General features: G+C 38.9%; 1 protein-coding gene across 1 annotated transcript in view; it reads left to right on the top strand.

Moving 5' to 3' along the window:
* The window catches only part of CFAP61 (cilia and flagella associated protein 61), a 310458-nt gene that overhangs the window by 75879 nt on the left and 210550 nt on the right, over positions 1–24029 (top strand). The window contains exons 9-10 of the mRNA XM_032142470.2: positions 14140–14174; positions 17052–17080. Of these exons, the coding sequence (XP_031998361.1) occupies positions 14140–14174; positions 17052–17080 (64 nt within the window). The remainder of the gene's footprint in view (positions 1–14139; positions 14175–17051; positions 17081–24029) is intronic.

The following is a 24029-nucleotide window of genomic DNA, read 5'->3' as shown; positions in this document are numbered from 1 at the left end:
TATGATGTGAACCATCTGTGGGTCTCTCAGCCATGGATACCAGTGCCTGTGCTGGTGGAGGTGATGGTTGGTGGTGGGGTTGGGGTGGGGGTTGAAATGGACTTTGTGAGAGTTTTTAGCTTTGGTGGTTTAATGCTCTATTTTTGTGTTGGTTGGCCTCCTGCCAGGTGGTGAGTGGGGCCCTAGAACTCCCCAAATTATATGCTCTTTGTCTTCAGCTACCAGGGTGGGTAGGGAAGGACCATCAGGTAGGGGGGCATGGCTAGGCATGTCTGAGCTCAGACTGTCCTTGGGTGGGTCTTGCTGCGGCTGCTCTGGGAGATGGGGGTGAGGTTCCCAGGTGAGTGGAGTTGTGTACCTAGGAGGATTATGGCTGCCTCTGGTGAGTCATGCAGGTTGTCAGGGAAGCTGGGGAAAGCTGGCAGTCACAGGCCTCACCCAGCTCCCGTGCAAACCAAAGGGCCAGTCTCATTCCTACTGTGCCCCCCAATAGTCTGTTTCCATGTGATGGGAGAGCTAGGCTTGAGAACTTGCCCCAGGCTGCCCACCTCCCAGCTGAGAAAGAAAAGGCCTTGGTTCTTCCCCCATCTGTGGAGTCTGCACACTGGATTCACGCCCTCTGCCTGAGTTCTGGCCAGGAGGCTTCTCACCACCAGTTCAAATCGTTACAAACTTCAGCTGGAGATTTCCTTCTCCCTGTGGTGTTTTTCCCCACTCCTCTGGCCACCCTTCTGATGGATCCCTGTGGTGCCAGGCAGGAATGGCCTGCCTGGGGACCCAGCGAGTTCCCAGGGCCTTTCCCACTGCTTCCTCTACCCCTGTATTTTGCTCAGCTCTCTAAATTGACTCAGCTCCAGGTAAGGTCAGAAAATTCTCCCACAAACAGACCTCCAGTTTCTCCAGTGGGGGTGTGTGTTTGGGAGAGGAGGATCTCTCTTTCCCACTTTCACAGTTGGGGCACTTACAGTATTTGCGCTGTCTCCCGGGTCCTGCAGAAGCAGTCTGCTTCCTTCAGAGGGTCTGTGGGTCCTCTCAAGATTGCTGGTTTGTTTTTGCCATTGATCTGCAGCTAAAATTCACAGTGCAAGCCTCTGCACGCTGCTTTATCCATCTGAGTTGAAGCTGCAATCTAGTCCTGCCTCCCGTCCGCCATGATGATCCAAACTATTGCTTACTTTTCTGCTTTTTATTTTTAGTGTATCTATGATAGGTTTTTGCATTATATTTGCCATGAGGCCTATGAAAAACACCTTATAGAAATAATACATTATTTTTAAAAGATGACATGTTACTTTTGATCACAAAAAATAAAATCAAAGAAAAATCTAGAAAAAAGCTCTATACTTTAACTCCATCCCCCAAGATTTTGACTTTTGGTTGTCTCAATTTATATGTTTTTCTATTGTCTATCTCTTAACAAGTTGTTATAACTATTATTGTTTTTGATAGATTTTTCTTTTGGACTTCATACTAGAGTTATGAATAGATTGCACTCCCCAAGGACAGTATTAGAATATTTTGGGTTTGTCCACGTACTTAATTTTACCAGTGTGTTTTATACCTTCAGATGTTTTCTTTTTGCGCAAATCATTGGTTTCAAGAACTCCCTTTCGCATTTCTTGTAAGATGGATCTGTTTGTTGTGAATTCTCTCAAGTTTTGTTTATTTGGGAAAGATTTTTATATTTCCTTCATATTTAAAGGACAAGTTTGCTGGATATTCTCCAAAGGAAGCTTTTTAATATCAGCAATTTTGAAAATGTCATCTGACTCCCACCTGCCCTGAATAGTTTCTGTTAAGAAGCCTGTTGCCAGATGAATTGGAGCTCTGTACTTGCTTCTTTTCCCTTGCTGCTTTTAGGATCCTCTCTTTGTTCTTGACTTTTGATCAGTTTATTATATGCCTTGGGGGGAGTCTTATTTGAGTCAGATCTATTTGATGCTCTCTCATCTTCCTGTACCTGGATATTTATCTCTTTCTCAAGTTTTGGGAAGTTATTATTTTTTTTTGAATAAGCTTTCTACCCCTATTCTTGCCCAACTCCTTGAACACCAATAATTCTTAGATTTGTTTTTTTTTTCAGGTAATTTTCTGTATCTTATAGACAGTCTTTGTTAGTTTTCATTCTTTTTTTTGTCCTCTGATTATGTATTTTCTAATAGCCTGTTTTTGAGCTCACTGATTCTTTCCTCTACTTGATCCATTCTGCTCTTGAGGGCCTCCAGTGAATTTTTCAGTTTATTTGCTACATTTTCAGTAGCAAATGTATTTGTCCGTTCCAAGATAGCGGCTTGATTGTTTAAATTGTTATTTCAATTATTTTGTTAAATTTATCGGATAAATTTATGAATTGCTTTTTTGTGTTATCTTAAAGATCACTGAGTGGCTGGGCGCGGTGGCTCACACCTGTAATCCCAACACTTTGGGAGGCCAAGGTGGGTGGATCACGAGGTCAGGAGTTTGAGCTCAGCCTGGCCAACATGGTGAAACCCCATCTCTACTAAAGATACAAAAAATTATCCAGGTGTGGTGGTGCGTGCCTAATCCCAGCTACTCAGGAGGCTGAGGCAGAAGAACCACTTGAACCCAGGAGGCAGAGGTTGCAGTGAGCTGAGATCATGCCATTATACTCCAGCCTGGGCAACAGGGCGAGACTGTGTCTCAGAAAGAAAAAAAAAAAAAAAGATCACTGAGTTTCCTTAAAACTGCTATTTTGAATTCTTGGTCATAGAGCTCACATATTGCCGTCTTATTAGGGTCAGTCACTGGCTCCTTGCTTTGTCAATTTGAGAGGACCGTAATTCCATGTTTTCTGATGTTTCTTGTAGTGTGTGTTTATGTCTTGCATTGAAGGACAGTTCAATTGAAGGACAATTGAAGTTATTTGTTCCATTCTCCCTCTGGCTTGTTTTTTATTGGGATATTTGCTTATAGATTATTTGTAATTTACCTGCTGACTTTTTTTTTTTTCCCCTGCTAGGTAGCTGCCTCCTTTTTGGCACTAGATGGCACTTTAAGCCCAGGTTTGCATCAATTCTAGTAAACGGTCAGAGTGCCACCCATCCTGAATGGAGGAGGTCCTAAAGGGATATTCCAGTAGTGTGGGAAGGCTAGCTAGGGGTTCATGCCCGGGGCACCTGTGGAACAAATCTCCTACAGTGTGGTGCTGCTGAACTGCCATGCTAATTTGGAGTCTCCTTTGGTTGAGTTACAGAGCAGAATTTCCATGGCTGAGGATGATAGTCCCACCTCCCCACTTTGTTTCTGGCTGTCTTTAGGGATATTTCTTTCTTCTGATACTCCTGATGCCTTCCATGTCTTGGAGTGTTTTGGCTGTCAGGTGATCTAGTCATACTCAAGTACTCCTGATGCCTTCCATGAGTTGAGGCAGGAACGGATCTCCTGCCAGGGAACCCAAGATGGTAGAGAAGCTGATTGTCTACCTCAATATCACTGTTTGCTGTGTAGAAACTGTGAGTTGAGGGAAACTTTCCACACACTTGTAGCTGGGCAGATTGGGGGAAAGTGTGTCATAGATACAGAAGTCTGATTCTCTTACCGTCTACTTAGTTTTTCCACTTCTCTGTGGCTCTGGGAACTGTCTCTTTCTCATATTTGAGTTCCAGGATATTGCTGGTGATAATCTGGGTGCTATGTATTTGTTTTTGTTTTTTTTGTGGATGGGGATGGGGAGTGAAGCCAGCTTGCTTCTACACTGCCATTTTGGAACCTGAAGTTTTTCTGGGAAGGTTTTTAATTGCAGTTTATAATTTAAATTGTTAAATAATTATTTATTTATTATATTTGGTAGTTCATAATTTTTATATGAATATATACATTTTCTTTACATTTTCAAATGCATTAGGATAAAGTTGAAGCCATTTTCATTTTTCTCTTATTCTACTTTTAATGTTCAAAGTAGTCATGTTGCCTTTTTCGGTTTTCATGATACTGAGTATTTGTGTTCATTTTCTCTTCTTAAACAGTCTTACTGGTGGTTTATCAATTTTATTAGTCTTTTGAAAAAAATTAACTTTTGGCTTGTTTGATCCTTCTCTATAGTTTGTTACCAAGTTTATTTCTGTTCTTTCCTTTATTAGTTCCCCTTTTGCATTCCTGGACTTATTTGGTGTTTTCTTTTATATATGTATTTTAAATAGACTCTTAACTCATTGATTTTTCAGCTTTTCTTCCGCACTAATAAAAGTATTTAAACTATAAATATCCTTCTATTCTTGGTCTTAGCTGCAACCCACGAGTTTTGTTATGTAACTAATATATGTATTATCAATATGTTTGAAATTTCATTTTATATATTCTTTGACTTATGAGTTATTTAAAATATTATTTATTTATTAACAAACACATGGGAATGTTCTTGGTTTTTTCATTTTTAATTGTGGTACTCTTTCAACAAGTTTTTAAGTGTTCAATGCAAAATTGTTAACTATAGGTAGATGTTGTACAGCAGATGTCTAGAACTAACTTATCTTGTATAAATGAAAGGTTATACCTATTTAATAGCAACTCCTCATTTTCCCCTCTCCTCAGTCTCCTGGCAACTACCATTCTACTCTCTGCTTCTATTAATTTCACTATTTTAGATACCTTATAAAAGTGGAATTGTGTATTATTTGTTCTGTGCCTGGCTCATTTCACGTAACATAGTGTCCTCAAATTTCACCCATATTGTTATATATTGCAGATTTTCCTTCCTTTTAAAAGCTGAATAATAATAGTCCGTTGTATATATATATGCCACATTTTCTTTATCCATCCAGGATATCCTCGTTTTTTGTTTTGTTTTGTTTTTTACTAGGCTTTAGTTTAATTGCATTGCAGTCAGAGAACCTACTCTGTGTGTTTTTAATTCTTCCAACTTTGTTAAGTATATGTTCCATTTTTGTAAAGATTCCTTGAGTCCATGGAAATAGTGTGAATCCCATAATTTTTAGGTTCAGTGTTCTGTATAAATCAGTCATATTTGCTAATAATGTCAATTATTTTATCCTTATTAATATTATCACTTTTTTGAGCAGTTTATGAGAGGTGTGTTAAAATCTCCTGCTTTGATTATGGATTTACTGACTCCTACTCATAGGCTATCATTTTTTTCATTATATATTTTGAGTCTATGTTATTTAATGCATAATTTTTAAATTATTCTATCTTCCTTGAAATTTTGATCAGTTATGAAGTTTCCTTCTTTAGTGATGTTTTTGTCTTGAAGTCTACTTTTTATGATTTTAATATGGCCACATCAGCTTTCTTTGATTTTTACTTACATGCCATATTTTTTCCTGTCCTTCTATTTTTACCCTTTCTATTTTCTTATATTTTAGATGTGTTGCCCATAAACAGCATTGAGTTTGGTAGGCTTTGTTTTTAATCTAGTGTCATAATTATTGTCTTTTAATTAGAGTATTTAGTCCATTTACATTTAATGTTCTTATGGGTTTTTATCTACCATCTTAATTTCTACATGTCCTCTATATTCCTGTGTTTCATTTACGGTACTATTTATTGGTGTTTTATTCTTTCTTACTATCACCAGTGATATATTGATTTAATTGGTATTTTCAAAGAATCAGCTTCAGGATTTTGTTGATTCTATTACTTCTTGCAACTGCATCAATAATCCATTGCCACAATAATGCTACTAACGAACAGCTACAAAACTACAGTGGCATACCACAATAAGCATGTATTGTTCATGCATTTGGTGTCAACTAGGCAGCTCTGCTGATCTTGGCTGAGTCTACTCACATGTCTTGGAGTGTTTTGGTTCACAGGTGATCTAATCAGGCTTTGGCTCTGTTGCATGTCCCTCTCGTCCTTTAGGAGGCCATCTTGTGCAGGTTCTCATGGAGAGGGCAGAGGCACAAGAGAGCAAATGGAAACATGCAAGACCTCAGAAGGTTTAGGCTTTGAACTAACACATGTCACTTGTCCAAGTAGGTCACATGATTAAACCCAGAATCAGAGTGAGAGGGGGCCACATGGAGCAAAGGGCCTAAATACAGGGAATATAAAGAATGAGAGTCATCATTGCAACCCATGTTCACACACAAAAAGAAGAATGCTGATGACCTTTGTCATGGTCTTCTTTTTCCTGACCTAAGGAGACACAAACTTCAGCTTAAGATTGGTCTCCTGATTTGTAATACAATGAGAATGGGGAAATGCTATCTGTTTTCCTAGAGGAGGCTAAGACCTCATCCCAAGTCTCATCTCAAGACGATGATTTGGGAATTGTTAATGTATTAAGCTCAAGTTTATTGTACTGGTTGGCCTGGAGTCTACACCACATCCCAGGTAGGAGGAGTTTCATTGAAAATTTTGAGAAAAGCCCTTTGTCCTTTCATGCAACCCACCTAGTATCTTTCTTTGTATCACTGTGGACATTATTATCAACCTCTTGTCATTCATTCAGTCATTAAACAAATACTGAGTGCATCCCATATACTAGACTTTAGGAACATAGTCTAGTACATAGTGAGTCCAATACCAGCCAATGACAAGATAAACATGCAAGACAAACAACTTTACAATAACATCATTGTCTTGAAGGATAAAAGAGTGTGGTGGGACCAGAGCAGAATTACACCTAAGTCATCTTGAGAGCATCCACATAGACTTCATAGCCTCCACATAGACTTCATAGACCTCAAAGCTTTTGAGTAAAACTTCAGAGCAAATTGGAGCTTTCTAGGTGAATAAGCAGAAAGATTTTCCTAGCAGTGATATCAAAGAGTGTAGAATAAGGAGATATTCAAGACCATGGCTTATTGGGGGAAAGTACAAGTTCACTGTTGCTGGAGCATCAAGTGAGGGAGTGGCAGGAGACAAAGCAGGACAGGAGAACTGAGGCCAGGCAATCAAGGCCTTGCATGCCTTGCAAGAGAGTTTAGATTCTATTCTATTACATTGGTCATATGTGATGATGAACCATTGGAAATATTTAATTAGAAAGCATTATATGGTCAGTTTCTAGTTCACAGGAAGACTTTACAAAGGCCACTGTGGAGTCCAGGAAGGAGATGAGGAGGGATTGAACCAGAACAATAACTATGGAATAGAGCTGGGAGATATTTTAGAGAATTAATGGAACTTGATATTTTATTGGATATGGGGAAAGCAGATTGTGGAAAAGGGGACTATCAATGATGATTTTAGAAACTGGGTAGATGGTGGAACCATTTTGTGAGGTGAGATTAATAAGAGTGAATGGATTATTTGATGAAGATGCTGAGATGATAACAATCATTTCTGATTTGGACAGGTGGAGAGTTTGACTTTCCTAGTAAGCATTTGGATAAATACACTGCATTCAGTCAGCCACAGATGCCTATTAAAGTAGACAGAAAAATGGCCTCACTAAAGACACTCTTGTATAATCTCTGGAACCTGTAAATGTCACCTTTTTTTTTTTTTTTTTTGGAAAGGTCTTTGTAGCTGTGATTAAAGATCTTGAGATAAGGAGATTATCCTGGATTATCTAAGGTGCCCTAAATGCTATCACAGGCATCCTGTGATAAGGGAGAGACAGAGGGAGATTATAAAGACAGAAAAGGAAAAGGCAATGTGATTATGGAATCAGATTGGAATGATATAATGAGCCAAGGAATGCCAAAGCCAACAGAAACTGGAAGAAACAAAGAACAGATTCTCCCCTAGAGCCTCTGGAGTGAGCATAGGCCTGCTGACACCTTGATTTCAGCCCAGGGATACTGATTTCCAGCTTCTTATCTCTAGAATTGTGAGAGAATAAATTACTGTTGTTTTAAGCCACTAAGTGAGTGATAATTTTTTATAGGAATAATTATCATCTATTGAATACTTTATAGCCATTGTTTAGTAATGCTGAGATCTGAATGTTGGTGTTGCCCCAAAATTAATTAATTGATATATTTCTTTTTCTTTTTCTTTTATTTTATTATTATTATACTTTAAGTTTTAGGGTACATGTGCACAACGTGTAGATTTGTTACATATGTATCCATGTGCCATGTTGGTGTGCTGCACCCATTAACTCATCATTTAGCATTAGGTATATCTTCTAATGCTATACCTTCCCCCTCCCCCCACCCCACAACAGTCCCCGGAGTGTGATGTTCCCCTTCCTGTGTCCATGTGTTCTCATTGTTCAATTCCCACCTATGAGTGAGAACATGCAGTGTTTAGTTTTTTGTCCTTGCGATAGTTTGCTGAGAATGAGGGTTTCCAGTTTCATCCATGTCCCTACAAAGGACATGAACTCATCATTTTTTATGGCTGCATAGTATTCCATGGTGTATATGTGCCACATTTTCTTAATCCAGTCTATTGTTGTTGGACATTTAGGTTGGTTCCAACTCTTTGCTATTGTGAATAGTGCCGCTATAAACATACATGTGCATGTGTCTTTATAGTAGCATGATTTATAGTCCTTTGGGTATATACCCAGTAATGGGATGGCTGGGTCAAATGGTATTTCCAGTTCTAGATCCCTGAGGAATCGCCACACTGACTTCCACAATGGTTGAACTAGTTTACAGTCCCACTAACAGTGTAAAAGTGTTCCTATTTCTCCACATCTTCTCCAGCACCTGTTGTTTCCTGACTTTTTAATGATCGCCATTCTAACTTGTGTGAGATGGTGTCTGATTGTGGTTTTGATTTGCATTTCTCTGACGGCCAGTGATGATGAGCATTTTTTCATGTGTGTTTTGGCTGCATAAGTGTCTTCTTTTGAGAAGTGTCTGTTCATATCCTTCACCCACTTTTTGACGGAGTTGTTTGTTTTTTTCTTGTAAATTTGTTTGAGTTCTTTGTAGATGCTGGATATTAGCCCTTTGTCAGATGAGTAGGTTGTGAAAATTTTCTCCCATTCTGTAGGTTGCCTGTTCACTTTGATAGTATTTTCTTTTGCTGTGCAGAAGCTCTTTAGTTTAATTAGATCCCATTTGTCAATTTTGGCTTTTGTTGCCATTGCTTTTGGTGTTTTAGACATGAAGTCCTTGCCCATGCCTATGTCCTGAATGGTATTGCCTAGGTTTTCTTCTAGGGTTTTTATGGTTTTAGGTCTAACATGTAAGTCTTTAATCCATCTTGAATTATTTTTTGTATAAGGTGTAAGGAAGGGATCCAGTTTCAGCTTTCTGCATATGGCTAGCCAGTTTTCCCAGCACCATTTATTAAATAGGGAATCCTTTCCCCATTGCTTGTTTTCGTCAGGTTTGTCAAAGATCAGATAGTTGTAGATATGCGGCATTATTTCTGAGGGCTCTGTTCTCTTCCATTGATCTATATCTCTGTTTTGGTACCAGTACCATGCTGTTTTGGTTACTGTAGCCTTGTAGTATAGTTTGAAGTCAGGTAGCATGATGCCTCCAGCTTTGTTCTTTTGGCTTAGGATTGACTTGGCGATGCGGGCTCTTTTTTGGTTCCATATGAACTTTAAAGTAGTTTTTTCCAATTCTGTGAAGAAAGTCATTGGTAGCTTGATGGGGATGGCATTGAATCTATAAATTACCTTGGGCAGTATGGCCATTTTCACGATGTTGATTCTTCCTACCCATGAGCATGGAATGTTCTTCCATTTGTTTGTATCCTCTTTTATTTCACTGAGCAGTGGTTTGTAGTTCTTCTTGAAGAGGTCTTTCACATCCCTTGTAAGTTGGATTCCTAGGAGGTATTTTATTCTCTTTGAAGCAATTGTGAATGGGAGTTCACTCATGATTTGGCTCTCTGTCTGTTATTGGTGTATAAGAAAGCTTGTGATTTTTGTACATTGATTTTGTATCCTGAGACTTTGCTGAAGTTGCTTATCAGCTTAACGACATTTTGGGCTGACACGATTGGGTTTTCTAGATATACAATCATGTCATCTGCAAACAGGGACAATTTGACTTCCTGTTTTCCTAATTGAACACCCTGTATTTCCTTCTCCTGCCGGATTGCCCTGGCCAGAACTTCCAACACTATGTTGAATAGGAGTGGTGAGAGAGGGCATCCCTGTCTTGTGCCAGTTTTCAAAGGGAATGCTTCCAGTTTTTGCCCATTCAGTATGATAATGGCTGTGGGTTTGTCATAGATAGCTCTTATTATTTTGAGATACACCCCATCAATACCTAATTTATTGAGAGTTTTTAGCATGAAGCGTCGTTGAATTTTGTCAAAGGCCTTTTCTGCATCTATTGAGATAATCATGTGGTTTTTGTCTTTGGTTCTGTTTATATGCTGGATTACATTTATTGATTTGCATATGTTGAACCAGCCTTGCATCCTAGGGATGAAGCCCACTTGATCATGGTAGATAAGCTTTTTGATGTGCTGCTGGATTTGGTTTGCCAGTATTTTATTGAGGATTTCTGCGTGGATATTCATCAAAGATATTGGTCTAAAATTCTCTTTTTTGGTTGTGTCTCTGCCCGGCTTTGGTATCAGGATGATGCTGGCCTCATAAAATGAGTTAGGGAGGATTCCCTCTTTTTCTATTGATTGGAATAGTTTCAGAATGAATGGTACCAGCTCCTCTTTGTACCTCTGGTAGAATTCGGCTGTGAATCCATCTGGTCCTGGACTTTTTTTGGTTGGTAAGCTATTGATTATTGCCTCAATTACAGAGCCTGTTATTGGTCTATTCAGAGATTCAACTTCTTCCTGGTTTAGTCTTGGGAGGATGTGTGGAGGAATTTATCCATTTCTTCTAGATTTTCTAGTTTATTTGTGTAGAGGTGTTTATAGTATTCTCTGATGGTAGATTGTATTTCTGTGGGATCGGTGGTGATATCCCCTTTATCGTTTTTTATTGCCTCTATTTGATTCTTTTCTCTTTTCTTATTTATTAGTCTTGCTAGCGGTCTATCAATTTTCTTTTCAAAAAACCAGCTCCTGGATTCATTAATTTTTTGAAGGGTTTTTTGTGTCTCTATTTTCTTCAGTTCTGCTCTGATCTTAGTTATTTCTTGCCTTCTGCTAGCTTTTGAACGTGTTTGCTCTTGCTTCTCTAGTTCTTTTAATTGTGGTGTTAGGGTGTCAATTTTAGATCTTTCCTGCTTTCTCTTGTGGGCATTTAGTGCTATAAATTTCCCTCTACACACTGCTTTGAATGTGTCCCAGAGATTCTGGTATGTTGTATCTTTGTTCTCATTAGTTTCAAAGAACACCTTTATTTCTGCCTTCATTTCGTTATGTACCCAGTAGTTATTCAGGAGCAGGTTGTTCAGTTTCCATGTAGTTGAGTGGTTTTGAGTAAGTTTCTTAATTCTGAGTTGTAGTTTGATTGCACTGTGGTCTGAGAGACAGTGTGTTATAATTTCTGTTCTTTTACATTTGCTGAGGAGTGCTTTACTTCCAACTATGTGGTCAATTTTGGAGTAGGTGTGGTGTGGTGCTGAAAAAAATGTATATTCTGTTGATTTGGGGTGGAGAGTTCTGTAGATGTCTATTATGTCCGCCTGGTGCAGAGCTGAGTTCAATTCCTGGGTATTCTTGTTAACTTTCTGTCTTGTTGATCTGTCTAATGTTGACAGTGGGGTGTTAAAATCTCCCATTATTATTGTGTGGGAGTCTAAGTCTCTTTGCACGTCACTAAGGACTTGCTTTATGAATCTGGGTGTTCCTGTATTGGGTGCATATATATTTAGGATAGTTAGCTCTTCTTGTTGAATTGATCCCTTTACCATTATGTAATGGCCTTCTTTGTCTCTTTTGATCTTTGTTGGTTTAAAGTCTGTTTTATCAGAGACTAGGATTGCAACCCCTGCCTTTTTTTGTTTTCCATTTGCCTGGTAGATCTTCCTCCATCCCTTTATTTTGAGGCTATGTGTGTCTCTGCACGTGAGATGGGTTTCCTGAATACAGCACACTGATGGGTCTTGACTCTTTATCCAATTTGCCAGTCTGTGTCTTTTAGTTGGAGCATTTAGTCCATTTACATTTAAAGTTAATATTGTTACGTGTGAATTTGATCCTGTCATTATGATGTTAGCTGGTTATTTTGCTCATTAGTTGACGCAGTTTCTTCCTAGCCTTGATGATCTTTACAATTTGGCATGTTTTTGCAGTGGCTGATACCGATTGTTCCTTTCCATGTTTAGTGCTTCCTTCAGGAGCTCTTTTAGGGCAGGCCTGGTGGTGACAAAATCTCTCAGTGTTTGCTTGTCCGTAAAGTATTTTATTTCTCCTTCACTTATGAAGCTTAGTTTGGCTGGATATGAAATTCTGGGTTGAAAATTCTTTTCTTTAAGAATGTTGAATATTGGCCCCCACTCTCTTCTGGCTTGTAGAGTTTCTGCTGAGAGATCCACTGTTAGTCTGATGGGCTTCCCATCAGACTAGATGGGAACCCGACTAGAAAGGTAACCTGAACTTTCTCTCTGGCTGCCGTTAACATTTTTTCCTTCATTTCAACTTTGGTGAATCTGATAATTATGTGTCTTCAAGTTGCTCTTCTCGAGGAGTGTCTTTGTGGCATTCTCTGTATTTCCTGAATTTGAATGTTGGCCTGCCTTTCTAGATTGGGGAAGTTCTCCTGGATAATATCCTGCAGAGTGTTTTCCAGCTTGGTTGCTTTCTCCCCATCACTTTCAGGTCCACCAATCAGACGTAGATTTGGTCTTTTCACATAGTCCCATATTTCTTGGAGACTTTGTTCATTTCTTTTTATTCTTTTTTCTCTAAACTTCTCTTCTCGCTTCATTTCATTCATTTCATCTTCCATCAGTGATACCCTTTCTTCCAGTTGATTGCATCGGCTCCTGAGGCTTCTGCATTCTTCATGTAGTTCTTGAGCCTTGGCTTTCAGCTCCATCAGCTCCTTTAAGCACTTCTCTGCATTTCTTATTCTAGTTATGCATTCGTCTAATGTTTTTTCAAAGTTTTTAACTTCTTTGCCATTGGTTTGAATTTCCTCCTGTAGCTCGGAATAGTTTGATCGTCTGAAGCCTTCTTCTCTCAACTCGTCAAAGTCATTCTCCATCTAGCTTTTTTCCATTGCTCGTGAGGAGCTATGTTCCTTTTGAGGAGGAGAGATGCTCTGCTTTTTAGAGTTTCCAGTTTTTCTGCTCTGTTTTTTCCCCATCTTTGTGGTTTTATCTACTTTTGGTCTTTGATGATGATGACGTACAGATGGGTTTTTGGTCCTTTCTGTTTGTTAGTTTTCCTTCTAACAGACAGGACTCTGAGCTGCAGGTCTGTTGGAGTTTTCTAGAGGTCCACTCCAGACCCTGTTTGCCTGGGTATCAGCAGCAGTGGCTGCAGAACAGCAGATTTTCATGAACCGCAAATGCTGCTGCCTGATTGGTCCTCTGGAAGTTTTGTCTCAGAGGAGTACCCGGCCATGTGAGGTGTCAGTCTGCCCCTACTGGGGGGTGCCTCCCAGTTAGGCTGCTTGGGGGTCAGGGACCCACTTGAGGAGGCAGTCTGCCTGTTCTCAGATCTCCAGCTGCATGCTGGGAGAACCACTACTCTCTTCAAAGCTGTCAGACAGGGACATTTAAGTCTGCAGAGGTAACTGCTGTCTTTTTGTTTGTCTGTGCCCTGCCCCCAGAGTTGGAGCCTACAGAGGCAGGCAGGCAGGCCTCCTTGAGCTGTGGTGGGCTCCACCCAGTTTGAGCTTCCCGGTGGCTTTGTTTACCTAAGCAAGCCTGGGCAATGTCAGGCACCCCTCCCCCAGCCTCGCTGCCACCTTGCAGTTTGATCTCAGACTGCTGTGCTAGCAATCAGCGAGACTCCATGGGCATAGGACCCTCTGAGCCAGGTGCGGGATATAATCTGCTGGTGTGCCGTTTTTTAAGCCTGTTGGAAAAGCGCAGTATTAGGGTGGGAGTGACCTGATTTTCCAGGTGTCGTCTGTCACCCCTTTGTTTGACTAGGAAAGGGAACTCCCTGACCCCTTGCACTTCTCGAGTGAGGCAATGCCTTGCCCTGCTTCGGTGCGCTGCACCCACTGTGCTGCACCCACTGTCTGGCACTCCCTAGTGAGATGAACCTGTTACCTCAGATGGAAATGCAGAAATCACATGTCTTCTGCGTCGCTCATGCTGGGAGCTGTAGACCGGAACTGTTCCTATTCGGCCATCTTGCTCCACCCCTCGCCCCCTTATTTGTTAAAACGGAGATAATACTACCCCTGAGATCCGTGGTTCCATTAAGATGCTCAGCTTCATTCGGCAACTCGCGGACACCAAGCACCTATATCACTCTTAGCTTATCTCCCACTTATGAGTGAGAACATAGGATATTTGCTTTTCCATACCTAAGTTACTTCACTTAGAATAATGGCCCGCAGCTCTATCCAAGTTGCTGCAAAAGACATTATTTCATTCCTTTCTATGGTTGAATGGTATTTCATACTGTATATACCATATTTTCTTTATCTACTTGTTGGTTGATGGACACTTAGGTTGGCTACATATCTTTGCAATTGCAGATCATCCTGCTGTAAACATGCATGTGTGTGTGTCTTTTTCATATAATGACTTCTTTTCCTTTGGGTAGACACCTAGTAGTGGGATTACTGTATCAAATGGTAGTTCTACTTTTGGCTCTTTAAGGAATCTCCAAACTGTTTTCCATAGTGGTTGTACTAATTTACATTCCCACTGGCAGTGTAAAAGTGTTCCCTTTTCACCACATCCGCACCAACATCTATTGTTTTTGACGTTTTAAGTGTGGCCATTCTTGCAGGAGTAAGGTGGTATTTCATTGTGATTTTAATTTGCATTTTCTTGATGATTAGTGATGTTAAACATTTTTTCATGTTTGTTGGCTGTTTGTACATCTTCTTTTGAAAAATATCTATTCATGCCCTTTGACCGCTTTTTGATGGGATCATTTGTTTTTTTCTTGCTGATCTGTTCGAGTTCCTTATAGATTCTGGATACTAGTCCTTTGTTGGGTACATAGTTTGCAAATATTTTCTCGCACTCTGTGGGTTGTCTGTTTACTTTGCTGATTATTTCTTTTGCTGTGCAGAAGCTTTTTAGTTTAATTAGGTCCAATTTATTTGTTGGTTTTTTTTTTTTTTTTTTGCATTTGCTTTTAGGGTCTTAGTCATGAATTCTTTGCCTAAGCAAACATCCAGAAGAGATTTTTTTTAATGTTATCTTCTAGAATTTTTATGGCTTCAGGTCTTAGATGTAAGTCTTTAATCCATATTGAGTTGATTTTTGCATAAGGTGAGAGATGAGTATCCAGTTTCATTCTTCTACATGTGACTTGCCAGTTTTCCCAGCACTATTTGTTGAATACGGTGTTCTTTTCCCACTTAATGTTTTTCTTTGCTTTGTCAAAGACTAGTTGGCTGTTAAGTATTTGGCTTTATTTCTGGGTTCTCTATTCTGTTCTGTTGGTCTACATGCCTATTTTTATACCACCAGTATTATGCTGCTTTGGCAACTATAACCTTGTAGTATAATTTGAAGTCAGGTAATGAGATGCCTCCAGATTTGTTCTTTTTGCTTAGTCTTGCTTTGGCTATGCAGGCTCTATTATGGCTCCATATGAATTTTCGGATTGTTTTTTCTAGTTCTGTGAAGAATGACGATGGTATTTTCATGGGAATTGCATTGAATCTGTAGATTGCTTTTGGCAGTATGGTCATTTTCACAATATTGATTCTACCCATCCATAAGCATGGGATGTGTTTCCATTTGTTTGCGTCATCAGTGATTTCTTTCAGCAGTGGTTTGTAGTTTTCCTTGTAGATCTTTCACCTCCTTGGTTAAGTATATTCCTAGGGTTTTTTTGTTTTGTTTTTTTGTTTTTGTATTTGTGGGTTTTGTTTGTGTCTGTTGTAAAAGGGATTGAGTTCTCTATTTGATTCTCAGCTTGGTCATTGTTGGTATATTGTAGTGCTACTGATTTGTGTACATTAATTTTGTAACCTGAGACTTTACTGAATTTACTTATCAGATTTAAGAGCTTTTTGGATGAGTCTTTAGTGTTTTCTAGGTATATGATCATATCATCAGCAAACAGCAACAATTTGACTTTCTCTTTTCCAATTTGGATGCCCTTTATTTCTTTCTCTTGTATGATTTCTCTGGCTGTGACTTCCAGCACTATGTTGAATGGAAGTGGTGAAAGTGGGCATCTTTGTCTTATTCCAGTTCTCAGAAGGAATGCTTTCAACTTTTCCTCATTCAATATGATGTTGACAATACTGTCTTAATTTTGCAATGCACTGAATTTGCTGGTGCTATTTATATACAGTGAAGCAAGAGCTTGGCAGTAGAATAAGAATATAGTAATAAAACAACTTCATTACTCATGAAAAAACATGCAGACAAAACCACTACTGACCGATTTGGCCTAATTGACATATATAAAATACTTCACTCAACAACAGCAGAATATACATTCTTTTCAAGTATGCATAGAACATGGAAAGTTTACCAAGATAGACCATATTATGGGCTATAAAACAAGACTCAATAAATCTAGGATTCAAGTTATCTGAGATATGGTCTCTCATGACAAAAGACTTACAAGAAAATAAAACTGCAGATCAGTATTTCTCATGAACATTGATGAGGAAATTCTAATAAAAACTTAGCAAACTGGAAGATGGCAGATAGGAAACAGGGCTGACATGCAGCTCCCACTTGGATGGACAGAACAGCATGTGGAGATTCACACCATGAACTTTTGCTTCGGAAACCATCACAGGAGCATACCAGGAAAACCAAAAGAAACCACAGATCCTTTGCTAAGAAGCAGCAGACTGCTGCAATTGCCACAAGACAGGCGAAAAACTGTGAATTTAATCTGAAAATCCAGATTACAGGAGAAAGATGTAACCTTACCTGCTGCTGAAATGGATTTAGTGTGAAATATAAAAGTAGAAGTAGCAGTGGGAAGAACGTTGTAGGCACTCCCGTTCTCCAGCTCGAGCCCAGGGAAGCCATCCCTGACTATATCTCACAGACATCCTCGGGGAAGGCAGCCCAGATTTTGGGAGGGGTCACAGGGTGAAAGAAGCTTCCAACTGAACTTTGTGATAATTTTGACTGGCCACAAACCCTCTTGAGCAGAATTCTGGGGATGAATGGGAACCACTGCAGAAAGGAGTGCAGGAGTCACAGCCAACAGTGTGGGCAGATGAGGAGGGGCGTGGCCTGAAAGCCATACTTGCTTCCTCAGTGGAGAAACTTACAGCCTGGGGCTGAGTCTGAGTCCTACATACAGGCTGCCTATAGATAAACTTGTCACTCTTAGCAGAGCACGGCAAGAGCAAGACTGGCCTTGCCAACTCCATGGGAGCTAGGTGAAACCTATTGTTACTGGCTTTCCCCCACTTCCCTGGTGACAGAGACAGCCATAATTCCCTCTGGAACATAACCCCATGGGCCCACCACCCCCCTACACTCCAAAGTGGCTTCAGTAAGCCCTGCTCAAGGAGGATCTGAGCTCAGACCTGCCTATTCCTACCCACACCTGATAGTATTTCTCTACCCACCCCAGTAGCCAATCACAAAAGACATAAAAGCTTGGGATCTTTATGGCCCCGCCCATCACCTGAGAAACCCAAATTCTTATCCTGGCCAACACAGGGCAAGCTTATATCCCCCTTCTACTATTGTAGCTGGTGCTCTCTCGAAAGTGCCACCTCCTGGCTTGAGGCCAACCAACTCAGGACATTACAGCAACTCATGACAGAACAACCCTGCTCCAAGAAAGGAGAAAATAAAAACCAATTCCACTGCCTGAAACATCCTGGATAACCAGTGGTCCTGAGTCTGTCCACATGACAGCTTCACTGCTAGCATAACTAGCATTTGAGAAAGCCAGCACACTAAGCATATCTACAACCAAGGACTCTCACAGGGCCTACTTCACTCCCCTGCCACCTCCACCAGAGCAGGTGCTGGTATTCATGGTTGGGAGACCTGAAGATAGATTGTATCACAGGACTCTTTGCAGACATTCCACAGCAACAACCCAGAGCCTGGTAGCCCCACTGGGTTACCAGACCCAGAAGAGAAATAACAATCACTGCAATTTGGCTCTCAGGAAGTCCCATCCATAGGGGAAGGGGGAGGGCAACACATCAAGGGATCACTCTGTGGGACATAAGAACCTGAAAAGCAGCCCTTGAGTTCCAGATTTTTCCACTGACATAGTCTACCCAAATGAGAAGGAACCAGAAAAGAAATTCTGGTAATATCACAAAACAAGTTTCTGTAACACCCCCAAAAGACCACACTAGCTCCCCAGCAATGGATCCAAACCAAGAAGAAATCTCTGAATTGCCAGATAAAGAATTCAGAAGGTTGTAAAGCTCCTCAAGGAGATACCAGAGAAAGGTGAAAACCAACTTAAAGAAAATTTTTTAAAAATACAGGATATTTATGAAAAATACTCCAGAGAAATAGATGTCATAAAGAAAAAAATATAGCTTCTGGAAATGAAAGACACACTTAGAGAAATACAAAATGCACTTGAAAGTTTCAACAATAGATTAGAACAAGTAGAAGAAAGAACTTCAGAGCTTAAAGACAGGGCTTTCAAATTAACCCAATTAGACAAAGAAAAAAGAATTATTAAAAAATGAACAAAGCCTCCAAGAAATTTGGGATTATGTTAAATGGCCAAACCTAAGAATAATTGGTATTCCTGAGGAAGAAGAGAAATCTAAGTTTGGAAAACATATCTGAGGGAATAATCAAGGAAAACTTCCTTGGCCTCACTAGAGATCTAGTCATCCAAATAGAAGAAGCTCAAAGGGCCAGGTGTGGTGGCTCACACCTGTAATCCCAGCATTTTGGGAGGCCGAGGTGGGTGGATCACGAGGTCAGGAGATTGAGACCATCCTGACTAACATGGCGAAATCCTGTCTCTACTAAAAATACAAAAACTAAATTAGCCGAGCATGGTGGTGGGTACCTGTAGTCCCAGCTACTCAGGAGGCTGAGGTGGGAGAATGGCGTGAGCCCAGGAGGTGGAGCCTGCAGTGAGCCAAGATGGCACCACTGCACTCCTGTCTGGGTGACAGAGCAAGACTCTGTCTCAAAAAAAAAAAAAAAAAAACTCAAAGAACATCTGGGAGATTCACTGGAAAAAGATCATCGCCCAGGCATATAGTCATCAGGTTATCTAAAGTCAAGACAAAGGAAAGAAAATTTAAGACCTACGAGGCAGAAACATCAGGCCACCTATGAAGGAAAACGTATCAGATTTATAGCAGATTTCTCAGCAGAAACACTACAAGCCAGAAGGGATTGGGTCCTATCTTTAGTCTCCTCAGACAAAATAATTGCCAGCCAAGAATTTTGTATCCAGCAAAACTAGCTTCACAAATGAAGGAGAAAATGTTTTTCAGACAAACAAATGCTGAGAGAATTTGCCACTACCAAGCCAGCACTACAAGAAATACTAAAAAGAGTTCTAAATCTCGAAACAAAACTTCAAAATACATGAAAATAGAACCTCCATAAGCATAAATCTCACAGGGCCTGTAAAACAATAACACAATGAAAAAAAAAAAACCAAGGTATTCAGGCAACAACTAGCATGTTGAATAAAACAGTACCTCATATCCCAGTACTAACATTGAATGTAAATGGTGTAAATGTTCCACTTAAAAGACACAGAATGGCAGAATGGATAAAAATTCACCAATCAAGTATCTGTGCTGTCTTGAAGAGACTCACCTAATTCATAAGGACTCCTGTAAACTTACAGTCAATGGGTGGAAAAACTTATTTCATGCAAATGGAAACCAAAAGTGAGGAAGAGTAACTATTTTTACATCAGAGAAAACATACTTTAAAGCAACAACAGTTAAAAAAAAAGTGGGAGATTATAAAATGGTTTTTAAAAAATCAGTCCTACAGGAAAATACCCTAATCCTAAATATATATGCACCTAACATGGTAGCTCTCAAATTTATAAAACAATTGTTACTAGATATAAGAAATGAGATAGATGGCAACACAATAACAGTGGGGGACTTCAATACTCCATTGACAGCATGAGACAGGACATCACGACAGAAAGTCAACAAAAAAAAATGGACTTAAACTATTCCCTAGAACAAATGGACTTAACAGATATTTATAGAACATTCAACACCCAACAACTGCAGAATATACATTCTTTTCATCGGCACATGGAACATTCTCCAAGATATGCCATATGATAGGCCACAAAACAAGTCTCAATAAACTTAAGAAAATTGAAATTATATCAAGTACTCTGTCAGACCACAGTAGAATAAAATTGGAAATTAACTCCAAAAGGAACCCTCAAAACTATACAACTACATGGAAATTCAATAATCTGCACTTGAATGATCTTTGGGTCAACAGTGAAATCAAGATGGAAATAAAAAAGTATTTGAACTGAGTGATAATAGTGACGCAACTTATCAAAACCTCTGGGACACAGCAAAAGTGGTGTTAAGAGGAAAGTTCACAGCATTAAATGCCTACATCGAAAAGTCTGAAAGAGCACAGATAGACAGTCTAAGGTCACACCTCAAGGAACTAGAGAAACAAGAACAATCCAAACACAACCCCAACAGAAGAAGAGAAATAAAAAGATCAGAACAGGACTAAATGAAATGGTAACAAAAAAAACTCAAAAGATAAATGAAACAAAAAGCTGGTTCTTTGAAAAGATAAGCAAAATTAATAGACCATTAGCGAGATTAACCAAGAAGAGAGAAGATCCAAATAACCTCAATTAGAAATGAAATTTCTAATTGATATTACAACCAATACCAAAGCAATACAAAAGATCATTCAAGACTGCTATGAACACCTTTATGTGCAGAAACTAGAAAATCTAGAGGAGATAGATAAATTCCTGGAAATATACAACCCTCCTAGATTAAATCAGGAAGAAATAGAAACTCTGAACAGACCAATAACAAGTAGTGAGATTGAAACAATAATTTTAAAATTGCCAACAAAAAAAGTCCAGGACCAGATGGATTCACAGCTGAATTCTATCAGGCATTCAAAGAAGAATTGGTACCAATCCTACTGATACTGTTCCAGAAGATAAAGAAAGAGGTAATCCTCCTTAAATCATTTTATGAAGCTGGTATCACCCTAAAACCAAAACCAGGAAAGGATATAACCAAAAAAGAAAACTATAGACTAATATTCCTGATGAACATAGATGCAAAAATCCTCAACAAAATGCTAGCTAACCGAATCCAACATCATATCAAAAAGATAATACACGATGATCAAGTGGGTTTCATACCAGGGATGCAAGGTTTAACATATACAAGTTAATAAATGTGATATGTAACATAAACAGATTTAAAAACAAAAATCATATTATCATCTCAAAAGACACAGAGAAAGCATTTGACAAAATCTAGCATTCCTGTATGTTTAAAACCCTTAGCAAAATTGGCATAAAAAGGACATACCTCAAGTAATAAAAGCCATCTATGACACACCCACAGCTAACATTATGCTGAACAAGGAAAAGTTGAAATCATTCCCCCTGAGAACTGGAACAAGACAAGGATACACATTTTCACCACTTTTATTCAACATAGTACTTAAAGTCCTAGCCAGAGCAATTAGACAAAAGAAAGCAACAAAAGCCATCCAAATTGGTAAAGAAGAGGCCAGCTGTCGCTGTTCACCGATAAGATGATTGTGTACCTAGAAAACCCTAAGGACTCATCCAAAAAGCTCCTAGATCTGATAAATTCAGTAAGGTCTCAGGTTACAAAATTAGTGTACACAAATCAGTAGCACTGCTATACACCAACAGTGACCAAGCTGAGAATCATATAGAGAACTCAATCCCTTTTACAACAGCTGCCAAACAAAACAAAACAGCAACAACAACAACAACAACAAAAAGAAGAAATCCCAAAACAATAACAACAAACCTTAAAAAAACAAACAAAAAACCTAGGAATATACTTAACCAAGAAGGTGAAAGACCTCTACAAGGAAAACTGCAAAACACTGCTGAAAGAAATCACTGATGACACAAACAAATGGAAACACATCCCATGCTCATGGATGGGTAGAATCGATATTGTGAAAATGACCATACTGCCAAAAGCAATCTACAGATTGAATGCACTTCCCATAAAAATACCATCATCATTCTTCACAGAACTAGAAAAAACAATCCTAAAATTCATATGGAAACATAAAAGAGCCTGCATAGCCAAAGCAAGACTAAGCAAAAAGAGCAAATCTGGAGGCATCACATTACGTGACTTCAAGCTGTACTACAAGGCTATAGTTACCAAAAAAGCATGGTACTGGTATAAAATAGGCATGTAGACCAACAGAACAGAATAGAGAACCCAGAAATAAAGCCAAATACTTAAGAGCCAACTAATCTTCAAAGCAAACAAAAACATAAAGTAGGAAAAGGACACCCTATTCAACAAATAGTGCTGGGAAAACTGGCAAGCCACATGTAGAAGAATGAAGCTGGATCCTCATCTCTCACCTTATACAAAGATCAACTCAAGATGGATCAAAGACTTTAAGAGGTAAAGCCATAAAAATTCTGGAAGATAACATTGGAAAAAACTCTTCTAGACATTGGCTTAGGCAAAGACCAAGAACACAAAAGCAAATGCAACAAAAACAAAGATAAATAGATGGGACCTAATTAAACTAAAAAGCTTCTGCACAGCAGAAGAAATAACCAGCAGAGTAAACAGACAGCCCACAGAGTGGGAGGAAATATTTGCAAACTGTGTATCTGACAAAGAACTAGTATCCAGAATCTACAAAAAACTCAAATGAATCAGCAAGAAAGAAACAAATAATCCGGTCAAAAAGTGGACAAAGGACATGAATAGAGAGTCCTCAAAAGAAGATGTACAAACAGCCAACAAACATATGAAAAAGTGCTCAACACCACTAATTATCCGGGAAATGCAAATCAAAACCACAATGGAATATCACCTTACTCCTACAAGAATGGCCATAATTTAAAAATAAAAAACAACAGATGTTGGCTTGGATGTGGTGAAAAGGGAAGAGTTTTTCAATGCTGGTGGGAATGTAAACTAGTACAAGCACTATCGAAAACAGCATGGAGATTCCTTAAAGAATTAAAAGTAGAACTACCATTTGATCCAGCAGTCCCACTACTGGGTGTCTACTGAGTGGAAAAGAAGTCATTTTGTGAAAAATACACTTGCACAAGCACGTTTATAACAGCACAATTTGCAATTGCAAAAATATGGAACCATACTAAATGCCCATCAACATAGAGTCTTTTATCTACACATTGGGTACAGTATACACTGCTTGGATGACGGGTGCACTAAAATCTCAGAAATCACTAAGGAACTTTTCCATGCAACCAAACACCAACTGTTCTCCCAAAAGTATTGAAATGAAAAAATTTAAAAATTAGCAAACTGAGTCAATATACGAAAAGGATAATCATGACTGAGTGGGTTTATTCTGGGAATGCACGTGTGGTTTAACATGAGAAAATCGGTGTAATTCCCCATTTTAACAAACTAAAAAAAACCTTATGTTTATCTCATGAATGTATAAAAGACATTTGAAAATCTAATATTAATTCCTCATAAAGACTCTTAGCACTTTTTCAATTTGATGAAGGTTATTTTTGAAAAACTTACAGCAAACATCACACATAATGGTGAAGGACTAATTAGTCCTTTTACCCTTAAAGTCAGGAACAAGTTAAGAATATCTGCTCTCACCACTTCTAATCAAAATTGTACTGGAGATTTGAACCAGTGCAAAAAGATAGGAAAAGAAATGAAAGGCATCCAGATTAAAAAGGAATAATTAAAACTATCTTTTACTCACAGACAACATGACTACCTATGAAAAAAAAATCTGATGGAATCTACAAAAGAGCTACTAGAACTAATATATACAAAATTAATATGCAAAATTTAGTTGTATCTCTGTATAATAGCAATGAACAATCAGATTGAAATACCATCTACAACAGTACAAATATGTTACTTATAGATTAAATCTGACGAAAGATATTCAAGACTTCTACGGTGAAAACTACAAAACATTTCTGAGAGAAATTAAAGAAGACCTAAATACGTGGAG

The sequence above is a fragment of the Hylobates moloch genome, unplaced genomic scaffold (assembly GCF_009828535.3).
Source record: "Hylobates moloch isolate HMO894 unplaced genomic scaffold, HMol_V3 SCAFFOLD_21, whole genome shotgun sequence".
Taxonomy (NCBI): Eukaryota; Metazoa; Chordata; class Mammalia; order Primates; family Hylobatidae; genus Hylobates; species Hylobates moloch.
The sequence above is the reverse complement of the archived record's forward strand: the minus strand, read 5'-3'. Positions and strand labels throughout refer to the sequence as shown.